The sequence below is a fragment of the Malurus melanocephalus genome, unplaced genomic scaffold (genome assembly GCF_030028575.1).
Source record: "Malurus melanocephalus ecotype Western Australia unplaced genomic scaffold, MMel_1.1 scaffold_2, whole genome shotgun sequence".
Lineage (NCBI taxonomy): Eukaryota > Metazoa > Chordata > Aves > Passeriformes > Maluridae > Malurus > Malurus melanocephalus.
The window spans coordinates 958328-975320 of NW_026623234.1; the positions used below are offsets into that span (position 1 = coordinate 958328).

At 38.0% G+C, this 16993-nt stretch overlaps 1 protein-coding gene across 1 annotated transcript in view; it reads left to right on the forward strand.

Moving 5' to 3' along the window:
* The window catches only part of TTC17 (tetratricopeptide repeat domain 17), a 50670-nt gene that overhangs the window by 23408 nt on the left and 10269 nt on the right, over positions 1 to 16993 (forward strand). Inside the window, exons 16-17 of the mRNA XM_057364177.1 lie at positions 423 to 609; positions 16557 to 16727. Coding sequence (XP_057220160.1) covers positions 423 to 609; positions 16557 to 16727 — 358 coding nt within the window. The remainder of the gene's footprint in view (positions 1 to 422; positions 610 to 16556; positions 16728 to 16993) is intronic.

Genomic DNA, 16993 nt, shown 5'->3' on the forward strand with positions numbered 1-16993 from the left:
TTGCTAAGGTATGTCTGAGCACTCTAGGCAAATGAAATGCATCTGTCCTGCTAGTAATGTTTTTACTTTTTTGCTGATTTTTAATGATTCTAAATTGTCTTTGAGCRTTTCAGTTTAGTCCTGATGGTTAGAAGTAAGTATTTAATTATTCATTTCAATTTGTGTGTATTAAGGATATCTTGTTACTGTAAAAAGATGGAATTCCTAAGACACCCCCATGGTAAAACTCGTTCTGTTTAGCACCAATGCATCAAGCTGTTAGTTCTCCTATGWAAGAACAGACAGTGCCTGTTTAAGAAGTTTCCTRAATTCTTTCCYACCAAATTTGGGAGAGTGTGACTTAACAAGGGTTTTTTCTAGTTGGCTTCAGTCTTAAACAGTGAACATACTTATGCTGCAGTGTGTCACTTTTGTCTTTACAGCCCCTGACTTTTTTGAGCCTAGGAAACACATATCTGGCTCAGAACAACATCAGTGGAGCACTGCAGGCCTTCAGACATGCACTGGATTTGACAACCAAGTGCTTGGAGTGTGAAAGCAGCCTGAAGATGATCCGCTGTTTGCAGTTTTACCCTTTTCTTTACAATATCACCTCTTCTGTGTGCAGTGGTAAGCAACTGCTGAAAGATTGACCACAAGTCAAATAATGTCTTTTTACCTTGGGTGTTGCCTTTTTTTTTCCCCCCAAGGATCCACCCTTTTGCTTTACAGTGCTTTCTACCCTTAAGGATCAAGATTGAGATGCTGCTTCTAATGGAAAAGTTACAGTCCATTAAATAATTGCTTGGGGATGACTTTTTTAATATCTAGAGGGCTTCCACTGAGTGCAAATTGTTTCCTGACTGTCAGTAATACCTTAACACTCCAATATTTCTTACTGGTAAATAAGAAATGCTGGATTTAGTATTTATGGAAGTGTACATCTACTGCTAGGCTGCTCAACAGCCCCTTTGTACATCCCTTCAGACTACAGTCTAATGGATTTGTTTTCTTGAAGCTGAAGAAGAGCAGTTTAGTTTAAGTTCATATCCTTTCAGTGTGTTCAGTACTTTGATTGTCATTTTCTAGAGTTCAGTCTTCAAGGAATAGACTGTCCTGTGTCAGCACTATATTATTTATATGGGACATGTGATCACTGCTCTTAACATTCCAAAAMTCTGTAAGAATTACTTAGAATCCAATCTCTCCTCAAAAAATGTTTTAGAATATTTTCAACAGAATGATTTATTGTCATTAATGGCTACTTRTATTTAAAAAATAAGAGTTTTTGGAGATGTATTCTTTCATTTTATTCAATCCCACTGAATATTTTCAGTACTTTTTTATATGGATATGACTAATATGATACWCATGAACAATCTTGAAGACTATTTATACATACATTTTCTAATCCTTTTTCACTCAGATTGTTACTAAGGTGTCTTTCCAYGTAATAGTTTCTTTATTTTTAAATWTAAACCTCCCTGGAGAAATGCTTTTGATTTTTAGCACTGCTAGGACTTCCTCTGAGGGTTTTTTTGTTGTTTTTTTTAATTCCTTCTCCAGTGAAAAGACAGAGAGAAGCTTCCTCTTATTTAGAATTGTGCTGTCTAAACATAGACTAGAGGCCATCCTATCTCCTGGGAYAGTGCCATCATAGGTGAAATTCCAGGACTATGCCATTAGAATAATACTACTTTTAATGGCCCTAAGCCCTTTGCTGCAATTTGGAGCCCATCAGTTGTGCAGAGAAATGGATGCTGTTTGGCTAAGTTGGCTGTAGTGAGTGGTGTGGTGGCCCAGCTGATGGGTTTCTTGCTGACGTCTATAACATCAACTTCTATGCTGGTACCTCACAATGAATCTCTTAACTTGATATTGCCCCTCTTAYAAAAATCCTGGTAGATCCTGTAAGCAGTAAGAGAACTTGCACATTTCATCACAAGAGGCACACTGTTCTAGAAAAAAAAAATCAATGTTTACTTTTAATTAAGATCTTCTTCTAGACGTCTGTAACTCTCAAAGTTAAAGTTATTCCAAACCTTAGTCATAGCTGCCCTATTTTGAAATGAGGCAGAAAGCAATTTAAAAGTAGTTTTACAGAAYGGAAACAGTGACAAGCAATGGTTGTGTCTGAGCTCCAAAGTTATCTTTGACATCTTTTGTTTTACATTCTTTTCTTCCTTAAACTTGTCATAATGTAGTTTGTTTGATCTTGGCTTGTGCTTCCATTGGTTCCTGATCCAGGATGTTCATTTTGAGGTCAGCTGTTTCTGCCTATGCTGTTTAGGAGTTTGTGTCTCTTGAATGTGAGAGAAAACCCATATCAAAAGTGCTGATGAGAAAAGTGTTCTTTCTTTTTTTGCTGTCTTGGCCACAGGTTAGCAAAGTGAGCATGAATATATTCATCTRGTACACTGAGGTTCATTAAGGAATCTGTGAAGCTGCTAAATCAACAGGGAACTGAATATGCCTTAGCATGTTAATTTGCTCATTAAATTTCAGCATTCCATTATTTAAGAGTTTTACTCTCTATTTATATTTTTTGCCCTTTTTTTGGGACTCTTCTTGCCTTAATATTTATTTTGCATTTTTATTTGTACCACCCTTTAGCTCATCTTTTGTTTCAGTGCAAGAAACCTGAAAATATAAAACTGACAGTGTAGAGTGTGAAATATTCATAGTGGTTAATTCAGCCTTGATATTGATTTGTGGTTTAAGTCAAAACTCAGAAGTTAAAAATGAACAGGTAGTTTTATCTATCTTATAAAGTTTGGGGAAATACTTTTTCCCCCACAGTAAACTTCAACTGAGTTGAGAGTAACCTTGACAGGCTTTATGAAAATGAGGTTAAGTCTCCAAAACCCAAATGATTTCAAGAATGTGTACTCAGAAATCACATTTCACACTTTAAAGTATCCTGAAATTTTGGAAATCTTYTGTCTATCCTTCAGTCCAGGGAAAACAGTAGAAAAGAGATTGTTATTATTCACTTGGTGACATGTCATAAAGTCTTTGTATCCTTTGAGATAGATATCTTATGCTRAAAAATTTACCAAGAACTTGGAATGTCAGATATTTCTCTGGTTTGATATCATGTTTTGGTAAGCGTTCCTTCGATATTTCAGAGAGTAACAGCAGTAGGCTTCCTGTGCTTTGGGTTGTAGGCCCATGTGGTAGCTGTGKTTTTGCTTCGCCTGTCAAAAGCCTCTGTTCATGAAAACTGAACTAAGTAGAGAGACATGGAATTCCTTGCTCTGCTGCCCTGAGCCATTGGCAGAATCCAGCACATGGTCAGTGGGAATTATATGCTAGCATGAGATGGAATATGGGATCAAAAATCTGAATTCAAGGCCTGATTTTTGATTACAGTATGTGCTTGGTGTTTCTTTCAAATAAATAATAGAAATAGGCATTTTCTCAAGCATGTTGGGATGTTTGCTGTTAGCACAGGACTTTGGAAGTGTGACACACTAACACTGACTTGCTGGGTGCTTGCTTATTATGCTMCTGTGTGTACTGCTGCCTGGTATTTTTTTTAGTAACTTACCTCTGGTCTAGATAATTTATGTTTCAAACCCAAGTCACTTCATGCCCATGAGAATGAGAATTAAAAATCTCAGACCAACAGTTCTCTATTTAACTTTTGTCCCCTATATTCAAGTTTATATAAAYGTTTGGTTTCGTTGTAAAAGAATTTCTAAATCTGCACAGGTTTTTGGTGGGATTTTTTCTTGAGGAGGAAATGTGTGAAGTGTCCAGAGTTATTCTAGCCCTATCACCTGTGACATGTATTTTAGACAGCTCAGGAGTTCAGCCAGTCATATCTAATATAGATGCTATACAGCTAGAGCCCACATAGTGCCTTATTCCCAAATACCTGAGRAAAGAGTTAGGAGACTGCATTCTTCCAGCATTGCCCTGTGGTGATCCTTCCGGAGGTGACTTGGCAGTGTTAAGGGTGTTGCTACATCAGCTTTTACCTTACTGGTGAGTCAGTTCCTGMAGACGGTTAAAATACTTTGTGTTGTGTGACAAATAGACTCAGCAGCTGTTTGACACACAATAGCAGGATCAAGAGACATGTGTTAACAAGTATAAAAAGCTTAATGTGCAAAACAGGGTCAGCTCTCAGAGGTGCAGRAATGAAATATTTGGGCTACTTATTAAGGTAGTAGAGAAAGCCCRCATCATTTTTGTCTGATACTGAATGGTGTGTTGCTGAGATTTGTCCTGCACACTTAATGGCTTAAAATATTGCAGGTAGCTTTTATCATGTATTAAGGTCTGTAGAGGACTGTCCAGCTATGGGGTTGTTCCTGTGGCATTTCACTGACTGGTATAAACATGTAGATGTTGCCAAGCCTTATTAAAAAGGTTACAGAATACAAGAGCCATATTTTTCGTGTGATGGTCAGTATTGAAACATGCTGATTTGTTAGTTGCTCTTGGGTAAGACCTTTCCTTCTATTTGTGAACAGTATTGTTGCCTGGACAAATAGAAGTCACTTGTACTCATAATATTTTTATCTTACTAATAGTCTACCTCTGATTCGCAGTCCCATTTTGTTATGAGCTCATGCACTTCACATTCTTTTAGACAAGACCAAAATTCAGCATCTTATTARTAGACTGATGCTATTCAAAACATGAAGCATGCCTTTTTTCAAGCTTCAAGTTCAAGTCTCTCTGTCTTTCATCCTTGGCAGGATAGTGCTTTTATGAAAGGCTTTGTGCTGCTCTATGCAAAGTCGAGGGAGTGTGAGTTCATTAAAGTGTGTGCATGCCATCAAGAAACCTGAATACTTGTATGTAGAAGGAGTGTTTGTGAAAGCAGTTCATCCCTGTTTCTCAGAGTTCTGTAATGTGGATCGGCTTTAGGCGTGGCTTTAGTGCCCTCTTGTGGGCGCGATACTCTGTTCCACATGAAATCAAAACTCTTGGTTAATGTCATATACTGCCTCCTAAAACAAAGCATGGCAAGAATGTTTCACGTTTACAAGTGTATGGATTTTCCTTTCTCCCCCAGCACTTAGGTTCTKGCAAGTTAAAGTAAGTTAAGGTTAATAAGCTTAGACTTTTAAGCAAATTGACCTAAAGGAGAGAAGGTCAATCTCTCCCCTTTAGGAGAGAGGAGAATCTCTGCTTGAAACTCTAATCGTAAGCTTATGACAGATTAAATAAATTCCATAAATCAGCATCCCAGTTTAAGCCTGACTCTAGTTTGCCAGCTACAGTCACCTCAAGTCCCTATAGTGATTTCAGATACACAAACATTAAGCAAAAACATCACATAATTTTCTTTACAATAGTGTGTTAAGACACAGGGATGTGAAATACTTTGAATTTTTAAATGCATCTTTCACTTTACTCAGTTATTCCGTACAAGTTATGACTGACTTAGCAGGCTGTTGCTGGGACTAGCAAGTTTTGGTCCCATTTCCTATAGCATGAGGTCCTTTTAGGCATTTTTATCATAATAGTAGTTTACTCCTTCTCAGCTGCTGTRTCTTGTTCATCCAAGGAATGTTTATCACTTACAGTGTTAATGATGTTACATTAATGTTAATAAACATCCCCTAAGATRTTTACTCTTGGAACAAAGGGTATTGAGCGTAGCTCAGAATTCTTGTTTTAGTTGAAGCAAAAGGCCAGAGTCTGTACCAATTATATGGGATCCTGAACTGAGCACTTCCATTTGTTTAAAATTCATCTTTTTCACACCTTGATTTGCATATTAGAAGGTAGAATTCATGAGTGCTCCTGAACCTTATTGAGAACACCACATATATTACTACTCTTATTTATCTGATTGTTTGTGAAATGGGATCTGTGACCATTTGTTTCTCTGTTGCTTTTACTCTCTCTCTTGCCTTATGGTAAAGTTCATCTGTATAAACAGAATGGTCAACATCAGTAGGGTTTTTAAACAATCAGAATTCTGTGAGGCACCTGAATAGCTCTCAGAAACACATCATGGCAATAATTTTCCTTGGTCATTTAGCAGTAGCATAGAGATAGTGGCTTCTGTGTGAAACCATGAAAGTTCTAAAGTCACTGTTATCCTTTGAAGTTAAATACTCAGTTGCTTGTTGCTGCCCTGTACACACAYATGAGTTCACCCATGTGCCTGTTGTTCACCCTGCAAGTTCCAGCTGGAATCTGAAAATCAAGCTGGATTCTTTCCCCATCTGGCAGCCAAGCATCTCTGGTAGTGGAGGTCATACAGTGACAGTCCATCTGAAAGATCTGGTGAGTGCCCCACAAGTGGACTTTAGGTCACYGTATTTGGGCTCTGTAGTGCTACAGGAGTAAGAGGAGGTTGAATTGTGCTGGTATAGAATAAAAATACCTTCCAAAATGCAGGTAGGTGGGAGATAGGGAGAATGAGGATTGCTTTTTGTCCTGGTGGAAGCAGYATTGCTGGGGAGTGGGGGTGTCAAAAAATATCAAATGTGCTCCTGACAGGAAGATCTCAGAGAAATCCATGTGAGCATGTCCTCTGTGAGAATAATGTGATCCAATTATTTTGGGTTTGTGCTATGTTTTCTGCACCACTAGCCCACTAAAGGAAGAAGCAGTTCCCACAGTCCACTTTTGCTGCAGTAATCTCAGTATATTAGTAATGTGATCTTGAAGATAGTTGACCAGATGCAGGCTTCTTGATACTTTTCACTCCTTGGAGCTTGATTTACAAATCATATAAACTTCCCCTGGAAAGTCTTCACCTAGTGTCTCTTGAGGCTGAAGGGAGTTGAAGGTAGATGACCTTGCCGTAATACTGCTGTACMAAGCTTACTTTGAAACCTGTCTTTCCTTTCCATGTGTTTTCTTCTCAAAACTATATAAAAGATGTGTAGAGTGAGATTCTTAAGTTTAAAAATGAATGAATGTGGTACTACGTTAAAKGTGGCATTTTTAGCTCCACCAGTATCCAAAGGCTGTGTGCCCACTGCTCATGCACATTGCTTCCATGCTGCTGCTTGCTGGAAAGCCATTATGAATCTTAAAGGTTTCAGTAAACAATGCGTGCTTCCCTAAGTATATCTCTGTTGCTTAAATGTCACTCTCTTTTGCATGTGTTGAATATGCTAATTGGGTGAGTTTGTTCTGTAGCTTCTTTCATCATGCAAAGTGTGTCTTGCTATCTTGCATACATGGCCTGCTTATTTCCTGCATGGCAGTGTACCTGACAGCTTCTCCCAATAGTCATCAGTCTCACTTGCATTGTGGTCTGTTAAGAATAGTATACCTGCARTATTTAGTGTTCTGTATCCATTCTGTCTTTTCCCAAGATCAGGAGGCCATTGGCTAGCAGAAGAGGGAGGAGAAAATCATGGCTCATGATTTTACTCCTCCTCAGCCGCAGGAGTAACTGAGGAAATGAGAATTGCACTGTAGAATGGAATTTAGAATTGTAGGAGAATTCAGTGAGAGTTTACTGATGCAAAACTATTCAGTATGAAGAAAAAGCAGTACAGGATTAAGCTAAATATAATGTGACATTTCCCATTTTTATTTGCCTTTACAGTGCAAAAGATTCTTCCTCATGTGTTACCTGGATCTTTCCATTACTTGAGCAATAGTTACATGTTCATGTAGGAGGAGGAGAAACGTCAGGCATTGCTTGAAGGGAAAAGATTGTCTCTCCAACTAAATTTTTCAAAACTTGATAACTTGAGTTATCAGATATATTAATACTTCTCTGCAATGTGTGTGGTGCTTTTTTGTGACAAGAATGTAAAGAAAATGAGAAATTTAAGAAGTCTGTGTCTTCCTCTCTGTTGAAGAGGCTGTGTTTGCCAGTGGCAGTTACTTACACATAGCTGCTAAAATTTCTTGCTGAACCTTAATTGGGTGTACCACCTACAGCTGGACCTATTTAAAAAGTTCCAATAATTGCACATGTTAAACAGCCTTTTTAGGAGGAATAGTAATTCCTCAGTTACATCTGCAGGGAGATGTAGTTTCACAAACATGTTCACAGTTGCGCTGTACACACTGAATTAGTGAGTTGGTTAAACCATGTTTGGAAGAGAAAAGAACATGTGGTCCCTACGTATTGGAAAACTGACAGTGTGTAGTTTAGTGTCATTAGTAGCTGGCCGAGACCCTGAAGGCTGTATTCACTTGGCTTGAATCTGAGAACTTGTAAAGTGGTGATGTGTAGCCTCAGCCTGTAATGACTCATGTGGAGATTGTCTCAAAGCAGCATGCAATGCCATGTGCTCAGATTAAAATGAGCACTGCACGCTGAGCCATGGAGTGCTRGGCACTTAACTACCCCTGATCTGTCTGCTTTATTGATTTGTTTTTTCCTTTTAAGGTTGGTTCCCTGGTTCATGTGAGTTTGTGTTGTGCTATGACTGTCCTCAAAGCTTTAAATCTATCATCTGTTCTGGCTACAAGAGACTGAAACTAGGACAGTTCAGCATTTCCCTAGAGGAAGAGATTGAAGCTTCTTGAATACAGCTGTTGTGGGGAGAAGGGACATTCTTCCAAAAGTTTCTAGTCTTTCTGCAGTAGCTATTCTATGGCTTTGTACTGTTCTGGCAGTGTGAGGAGAGTTTTTCTTGTTGAATTCTAATCTAGGGTGGTCAGTAGTATTCTTGTCAAACATAACCTTCTACAGGTATTCCTTACTTAAGAAGAGACTAATCTGGTTCTTGATCATCACTCCATCAAAAACAGGTTTKKTTTTTTTTAAATCTTATTTGCAGCAGAAGTTCTGCTTCTCAATGGGTTTGTATAGAATGTGCCCTGTCAAACTGCCAAGCACTTAAAAGCTGTCTTAGATTAGTAACTGGCCTACCTGACCAGTTAACACACTGGTTTGCTGTTGGAGTGTGTCAGTGCCTCTGTTCTGATACCCAGTTAGGAGGAGCGATTGCATGGATATCTATTCCAAACAAATTCTCATGGGTCAAGTCTGATCTGATTAATCTGCTCTTGCTGAGCAGTACATCCTGGTGAAGAGATACACAGATAACATAAATACAGCCTATCAAAATACTTCCTCAAAAAAAAAAAAAACCAAAAAAACATGGAATCAGGTCCCTGTGTTATATTGTTTAAATTCCAGTATATGGTGCAAACCTTACAGACAGAGAGGTAATCAAAAGATGCACACGTAAGTTCTTTCCTTGGCTTTGGAGTTTCAACCCCATGCATTCAGAGGAGTGGGAAGCTGCCAGTTGCCCACCATAGACCTCCTTGCTCTCGTAGAGTTCAGCTATATGATGCCATTTCTCTTTAGTAGGTTACTGTTGTACTTCAAGTCCTTTTTAGACTTGGGTTCATAGATACTTAGGATCTAACAAGATSTACAAACTAGGAGATGTTTAATATAATAGATATGTGGAAAAGAGGAAAGATGAGAAAGAGCAAAGAAAAATGCCAACCACTCTAGGCTTTGCTTATGCTAGTGGTACTTAAACTAAGAATTTTCTTGTCATAATCAGATTTCAGTATTGTGTTGTGTACAGGGATCTCAATATTAGTCTTTTAATATTCATAGAATGCATTATATTGTGATCCACTGTGGGTGAGTGTTTATTGTTAAGAAATTCATTTGTAACTATTTTCCTAACTACGGYAAAAATCTGGCACAAGGAGAAGTCACAGAGGACAAGCCTTTGTCTTCAGAACTTTTATGTGCTTACTTCTCTTGCTATTTTTCTCTTTCCCAAAAACAAACAAGCAGAAAAAAATCGTTACTCTTGATGCACAGACTGTAATCCAGACTGGAAGGCTACTTACCTTCCTTCTCTATATATATAAACTGGGTCCTCTGAAAGAGACATTTTCTAGGCTTCTATTTATTGACAGGACTGGGGGGGGTTGCATTTAGATGTTTATATGTTTCTCTGTTTTAGGCCCTAGTGCAGACATCATAGAATTCGGTTTTGCTTCTAGATGTGCATCATGAAAAAAAACAAGCTCAATTTTAGTGGATAGAGAGGAAGGAGGAGAGTGAAGGCTTTAGGTAGTCTCTGATTTTCCCCTCCCTGTTGTTGGGGGAAGATTGAAATTTTCTGCTCTGTTATAAGGTAGCCTACTGAATTCTTCAGGATGTTTTGCATGCATGTCCCTTATTGAATTGCATTTCATTTTATTTTATTTTAAATAGGTTTGTCTTTCTCTTTAATTTTTTCCATGTTTTATCACTGTATTTCATAAGGAGAATTTTTGTATCTSTTCATCAGGGACTCGACTATTACGCAGTGATGAGGTATTTCTCTCAATATGATCAAGAAATCTGGTTATGTATTGTTGGCATTTGTATGTTTTGAAAGGTTTAATCAGAACTGCTGTGATGAGACAAATAGATAACCTTTAAATCTATAACTAAGCCCAATTTAGAGGCATCTTTTTGGCTACAAATGAGATTTTAAAACTTCCTACAAGTAATAACAGTTTTACTATATAAATCTCTTAAGAGAAGAACTGTTGTTGGAATAAATAATAAGAAAGAACTTTTGTATGCTTTGGTTTGTGTGCTTCAGTCAAAATTTTGATGACATAAATTTGTTTTCCATACTTAGCTTTTTCGATCAGAAGTTTGTCCTGTCCTTTGAACATGTTTATTTTTGCCCTGTAACTTCTGGCTTTTCAAAGGAGGATTTATGTATTAAAGGAAAAAGCTAAAAATTAGTAGTGTCTGTGTGTAGGGAGGAAACACACTGARAGCTCAGTTTAGAATTCATGTACTACACTCATTCTTTCCAGTACCCATACTGATACCTAACTTCATCAGAGAGACAACTTAATGCAATCTATCTTTTGTTACCCGGAATCGAAGCTATGATGATATGTGGGTAGTAGGTACATCTTTTCAGTGTTTTATCCAGTGTGTTGCAGCAGTAAAAGGCACTGGAAGCCCACTGGTGGTGCTGTTCTAGAGCTGGCTCCTGCCTGGTTGAAATCCACAGTGATGCTGTTGGGTTCAAATGGAACAAGACTGACCACAACTTGGGCTGGTTGGTTTTTCAGGTCAGCAGCAACGCTGTGAGTTGCTTTATGCTTCTGCAGATGTAGGTTATCCATCTGCTTTGTATCCTTCCTGGGTCCTGTAGTGCACAGTGAATATGTGGTAGATCTCATTAAATTCTCTTGAGCTAAATACAGACCTAGCAAACATTCACATGTCAGTATTGCACAGCCAGAAATTCTAATTAAGAACTTGTAGTTTTCTTTTCCTTGTACTTACCTGCTCTGTCACTTCMTTGGTAATTTTTCTCTAAAAATTAACTGAGAATTCATTAGTTGTATTTTTTTAATGCTTGTGTGTGTGGAGAGCAGCAAATTTCCATTAGTATTGCTTCTGGAGTACAGTGCTGTTGTGTRGTTTAGCAGTTACGGCTTGTGACCTTTCTGTAACGTTTTTGATGGCAATCCTGTTCAGTCRTAAGTGTTCTGCAGCTTCTGCTTTCAGAGCTCAATCACAGGGCTCATTTTGAAGTATAAATATGTTTCTTTTTCATGAAAACAGTATGAAAAGGACTGCATTAATTTTAGAGTAAAATCTAAATAGAACCATATTCATTTATGATTAAGGTAAGCAGAGCAACAAGAGCTGCTAAAGATAGGTCTCTTCTAGTTACTGCTCATCCTATTGCTTTTAAAACTCACCTCAAAATAGGTGGCTTGCAATTTTTTCCCCTAGCAAATGCTTTGCAATCAAATACCTGTTCATATGTGATTGGAATAACGTGGTTGCTGTTAATGTCTCAGAAAATCTTCAGGAAATTACCATGTTCACCTTGAAAGATCAAGGTAATTAGGGTATGTAGTGTGTTAATTACCAGTGTTAACGTTGCCATGAAAGTCAAAGTTCATGTTTTTATGTTGTCTAGAGGATGGTGGTGTCCCAGACAGCTCTTCCCTGTGACTCTACCCTGGCTTGTTAAATGTCAGGTTGCCACAAAGTCACTGTGGTGCAGAAAGTAAGCCTGTTCTTAAGGTGCTCAGTCAGCCCAAATGTTGATGACTGAGATCCCAGTAGTTTTAGATGCACAAAAGGTTCTGGTAGGCGAGTTCTCTGATTCCACACTATTTTTGTAAACCCTGGTAAATTATATTGCCTGTGGCACGAAGCACTGAACAAGACCTGTTCTATAAAAGGAATAAGTGACAATGTGCTGGGCTTCAGTTTCCTTTCTGTAATTAAAATATTGTAGCCTAATTGTAAATATGYAATGGCACTCAAGTAGTGAGCACACCTGAATTTTTCACATGACCTCTGAGCAGCATTCTCATATGTAATGCACCACCCCTTTTGACTATGTGTCTCTGCTTCTGTGTAAGCAGTGACTAGCAAAAGTGAAAAGAAGACTTTATTGATGCACTGCTCCTGAGATGTCTGTAGGTAAGACTATTCATCTGCATGCAGGGATTGAAACTTATTTCCGTTGAGCTCRGTGATATGTCATTCCGGCTGTAAAAAGGAAAAGAAATACCTATCTTTACTGAATTTCACTGTGGGGAATACTAGTTTTAAGCGTACATAAAAAATAAGTATGGAGTTAATAACTCCTGTTAGCAGCTTGGTTTCAGTTTGTTCTCTACTCTGACAACTTAGATATTAGGCTGACTTACATCTGTATCARGTAGAGTTCTCTCTTGGCTGTGTTTACCCATAAAGAGGCAAATAATTTAAGTGACATATCTCCAGACAACRTGCATTTTACCTAACCTAATGCAAGTCACTGACTACAGCAGCAGTCCTTGACTCGTGTAATAACTCAGGAGATAATGCAGCTCTATTTATTCCAAATGGAAGGAAAAAAAATCAGGACCTAAATTTAAAATTACTTTCAGTTCTGAGGCATTATTCTGCCATCGTAATTTCTAAATATGTACTGAAAAAAATTTCAAGTGAATTAKTCTTTATAACATTAGAAGTTAGGAACCAATAATTTTCACAAACCTAGGATGTTGGAACAAGGATGATGGAGTTRGGAATGCCATATTTTGCAGGTTCTGCACTGACAAAGAACAAAATGTCAGTAATAATTGTTTCCAAGTGTGTCTTTTCTGAGAAGTGTGTCAACATTAAGTATGGTTCAGAATAAGTATTTGTTATCCATTCATAGATAAGTCTTAAACTTCAGTTGTTGCATCACTAMTCCCTCCTAATATTTCTCCTTCCTTGTGACAGATGTCAATACTCCGGTGCTCCCCKTTTTATGTTAAGTGAATCTCATTGTAATCGTTGGAATTACCCAGTTCCTAAAGAACTTGAGCCTGCCTTTTTGTCTAGGGTTTTTCAGCCATACTAACTGCAATAGGTACCACAGCTTCAGTGGACATTTGAGAAAGAGGTCCTAAAACATAAAGAGAGACGATATCAAATGGGATGGATAATCTTTCATRTCTTTCCTAGGTTTCAAGTGTGGTTTGTGCTAGTCCTCTACAAGTGTGTTCACATGGGTCAAAAACATTACAGGTTACAACAATATAGGAATAGAGTCCTTTAATATGCAAAACTGTGTTCTGCTTTTAATCTCCAAGGTCTCAATGCTTCAGTTTAGAGTTTGTATTTGTATTTTTTCTCCAGAGGATTTCCTTTGTAAATTAGGAACTACTCTGTGGGGTTTTCTTTGCCAATTTCTACATTAACCTGGCACAGTCAGATTCTTTGTGTTATTTGCATCGCTTAAATAAAGGCCCAGACTCTTGTTTTGTGTCATCACTGTGATTTTTGTTTCACTATCTGGAATTTGGTAATTTGAATTTCATAATACACAAGGTAAAATAGGCTCTGATCCACTTCCTTCTGAGCTTTCTTAGCTCTACAGAATCAGTAGGAAAAGTAACAGCTGCTCTCAGAAAATAAAAGAGCAAGAAGGTGATCTTTCTGTAGTAAATTTTCAGGATGGCATAAGCTGAACTGATCAACTACAATGTAGAAATTTTAGACTTCCAAGTTTTGTAACTGTAATATCATTGTGTCAGGACCTTACACCTAAAATCCATATGTGCAGATTTAGATGGCCAGAATACAGTGAAATATGAATARTAAACAGCTGAGCATTTGTAGGTCAGCAGTCACTTTCGTCCTTCTCATGACAAAGGTACTGTAACTCTTGCAGTGACGCAACCAAAATTCTACAGACAGAGAATGTGCCTGGAGTTTGGGGCTGTGTTGTTCCCTTGCTGGTCTCACACTCTTCCCCACTGGACTTCCCTGGTGGGCTTCAGGCRTCTGGCTGACAGAAGCTATGAAGTTCTGATTTGCAGTGTTTCAGTACCACCAGCTTCATGGTTCACTCACTATAGATCTTYAATTTCCATTGTTTTTTTCAGCTAGCATTTTTGTCTTCAACATCAGACAACCAAAAGCAGCAATTTGAAAAAATTAGGTCACTCAGGTTTCTATATATAGCAGCTCTCAGATCCCAAGAAAGCCAGCACAGTCATCTAGTCTGTTTTTAGCTGTCAGTGTTTGTAAATTAATATTAACAGAGTTGGTGTTAAGTAGAATTTTTAAGTGCCACCATTTTTTCACCTTCTACTTGAAATTTCCAGCTTTTTTAATTCTTTTTGGCATTTTTATTTCAATTAAAAATAGTCATCTGGTCTTTGGTTTTTTTCTTTATATTAATGATGAGCAGACCCTCAGCGAAGGGAATTGTGATCATCCCATTTCTGAGAAGCAACTGACTTGCATTGGAATCAGACTGGTTTGATGTCCAGTGGGGACAATGGTTTCAGCTTAAGGGTTCTTTGGGCTCCATTTCTCATAAACGAAATATGAAGATCTCCATATGTTGAAGTGATAGCTTTATCTGWTTTTTTTATATTAAAACAGTTAATTTTTTTATTGACAGAATGGGAGAGGTGAGCAGGAGATTGAAGAAAGAATCAATGATTGATGGAGTAGGAAAGGCTGAGTRTGACTGTATGGTAGATGTTAGAAGAGATTATTAAGTTAACTGCTTCTGTTTTATATATTTACTCRTAATGTTTCTCTGCTTACATACAGCAGAAAAGGTAGGACGAGAAATAGTTTTCCCAGTTTATTRATATAGTTTAATTTGTTTGATTTTGGTCACTCACACACACACAGAAAATACTGGTCTGTTTGTCCTCCAAAGGCACCACCTGAGTGTTAGCAGATGAAGCAGAGAGCTAAAAGCTGTAGTTTCACTTTGCAGAGAAGCAGTGGAACAGATTACTCTTACATGAGAATTAAAACCATCCTCTCATCCCACTGATAAAGGAGTAAGACCTAAAATTATTCTTTTGTTACATGGGATCATTAGGTGAAGTGGAAAGGGGTCACTGATCTACTTCATTCATATTCTTGGTATTTCATGCTTCTGGTTGAAAAAAAAATAATGCTTCCCATATGCATGGAAAAATACAGTTTGCATTCACGAAGGTAGAATGGGGAATCTATTTGAGAATCTTGCATTTAATTTTTCTTTCATTCARCTGTGCGCTTCTTAATTCATTTGTATATGTACACTATTTTCACTCACAAGTGATTGGAAAAAAGGAAGAAGGGCTTTAAGAGGGATTAAGAACAGTAGCTGTGGGCATGAAATACGTTTTTCTCAGTGGGGACAGACTTGCTGTGTGATAAGACAGGTGCTCTCAATCCATGTCTCAGCCCTGTAGGTGCACCTTGGGTTTGGGAGAGTTCCCAGCCTTTTACACATGTGGAGAATCATGTAATCTGGAGAACCGCAGGGACCTGKGCTCCCTAAACATCTCTGGCCTTGGAAAGTAATCAGTGTTAGAAAAACTGAGGTCTGTAGTTAAAATGTACTTAYAATCAAAAGTATTGCTACAAAGATGCAGTTGGCCTCCCTTTAAACTCTCTGTTTAGGTGGTAGGGAAGGATGCTCAAACACTACTGTTGCAAGTGTGCGCTTTTTTGTTTCTGCTCATTACTGACTCTATATTTGTTTTTTCTCCGATGTTATTCCTARATCTTTGCRTTTGGTGGAATGWGAGCTTGGAGCCTGACCACAAAATTATAGATGTTAAATCTTCAGCTGAATAAACTTCTTATATTTTTTTCTCAGATTAATGCTCTTAACTTTTGTCTRTTTAATGAGCTAGTCATACCATCATGCTGTCTGTTGCTGGCATAGAAGGTCAGAGTCTGGCATATCCCAGATCAGTCTACCTTAGCCTTTTTGCTCTTGCATGTAGGCMTGGTGACCATTATGGTGTCTTAAATGAAAGTTCATATGGCAGGCAGCCTCCTGATATGGTGCATTGTCATTRAAATATCTTGGAAGTGTTCATTGAAGTGGCTACCAGCACACAGTAATTTCTCGTGTCTTGTGCAGCCTTCCCTTGAAAGGTAGCTGATTTTTCTTTCATTAGTAGTTCACAGCATTTMTCTAATAAAATAATTTACTGTAACTGTTTTACATGATCTCCCTTGTCAAGGGGCAGATCAGTTTTTTAGTCACTGAATTAAGTCTTTGATACCTTGTAGAATTATTCTTTTAATCCATATGTAGAAAACTAGAAGATGGTAGCTTCCACAGTACGGCTTCTGCACTTGTGTCCAGGAGAAGCTTRCTCTCGTGGTGTATCAGTAAATCTCTCTCTTTCAGGCCACTGTCATGAGAAAAATCCAGATGGCAGTTACGGCAAGGAGAAATACTATGGTGACCACTATGAGTCAGCTACAGCAGTGACRGAAGGACATTCTGAGGGAGGTACAGAAGATCCAGAAGTCCTTACTCAGAGTTCAGCAAGGGATCCCTCCTTCTTGAGACTGGAAAGTAAGTCAGCYTTACAAAATCAGTTCTGGCAAATTAAATGGTTTGTAGATTTTTCAGAAGAGCTTTCTGTTTTCYTCCAAGAAACTGTTTTCACCTCTCTGTGCATAAAGTCACAAGTGACCCATAAACTGGTTATATTCTCCTCACTGTTATTCTCCAAGCATGACATGGATGCTTATTTGTAGTGGGAAAGTCTGCATTGTCTAGTTCTCTCTTTTGCAATGTGCAGTGAGTAGTCAGTGATATTTGGGTTGTGTAAGTGGGAA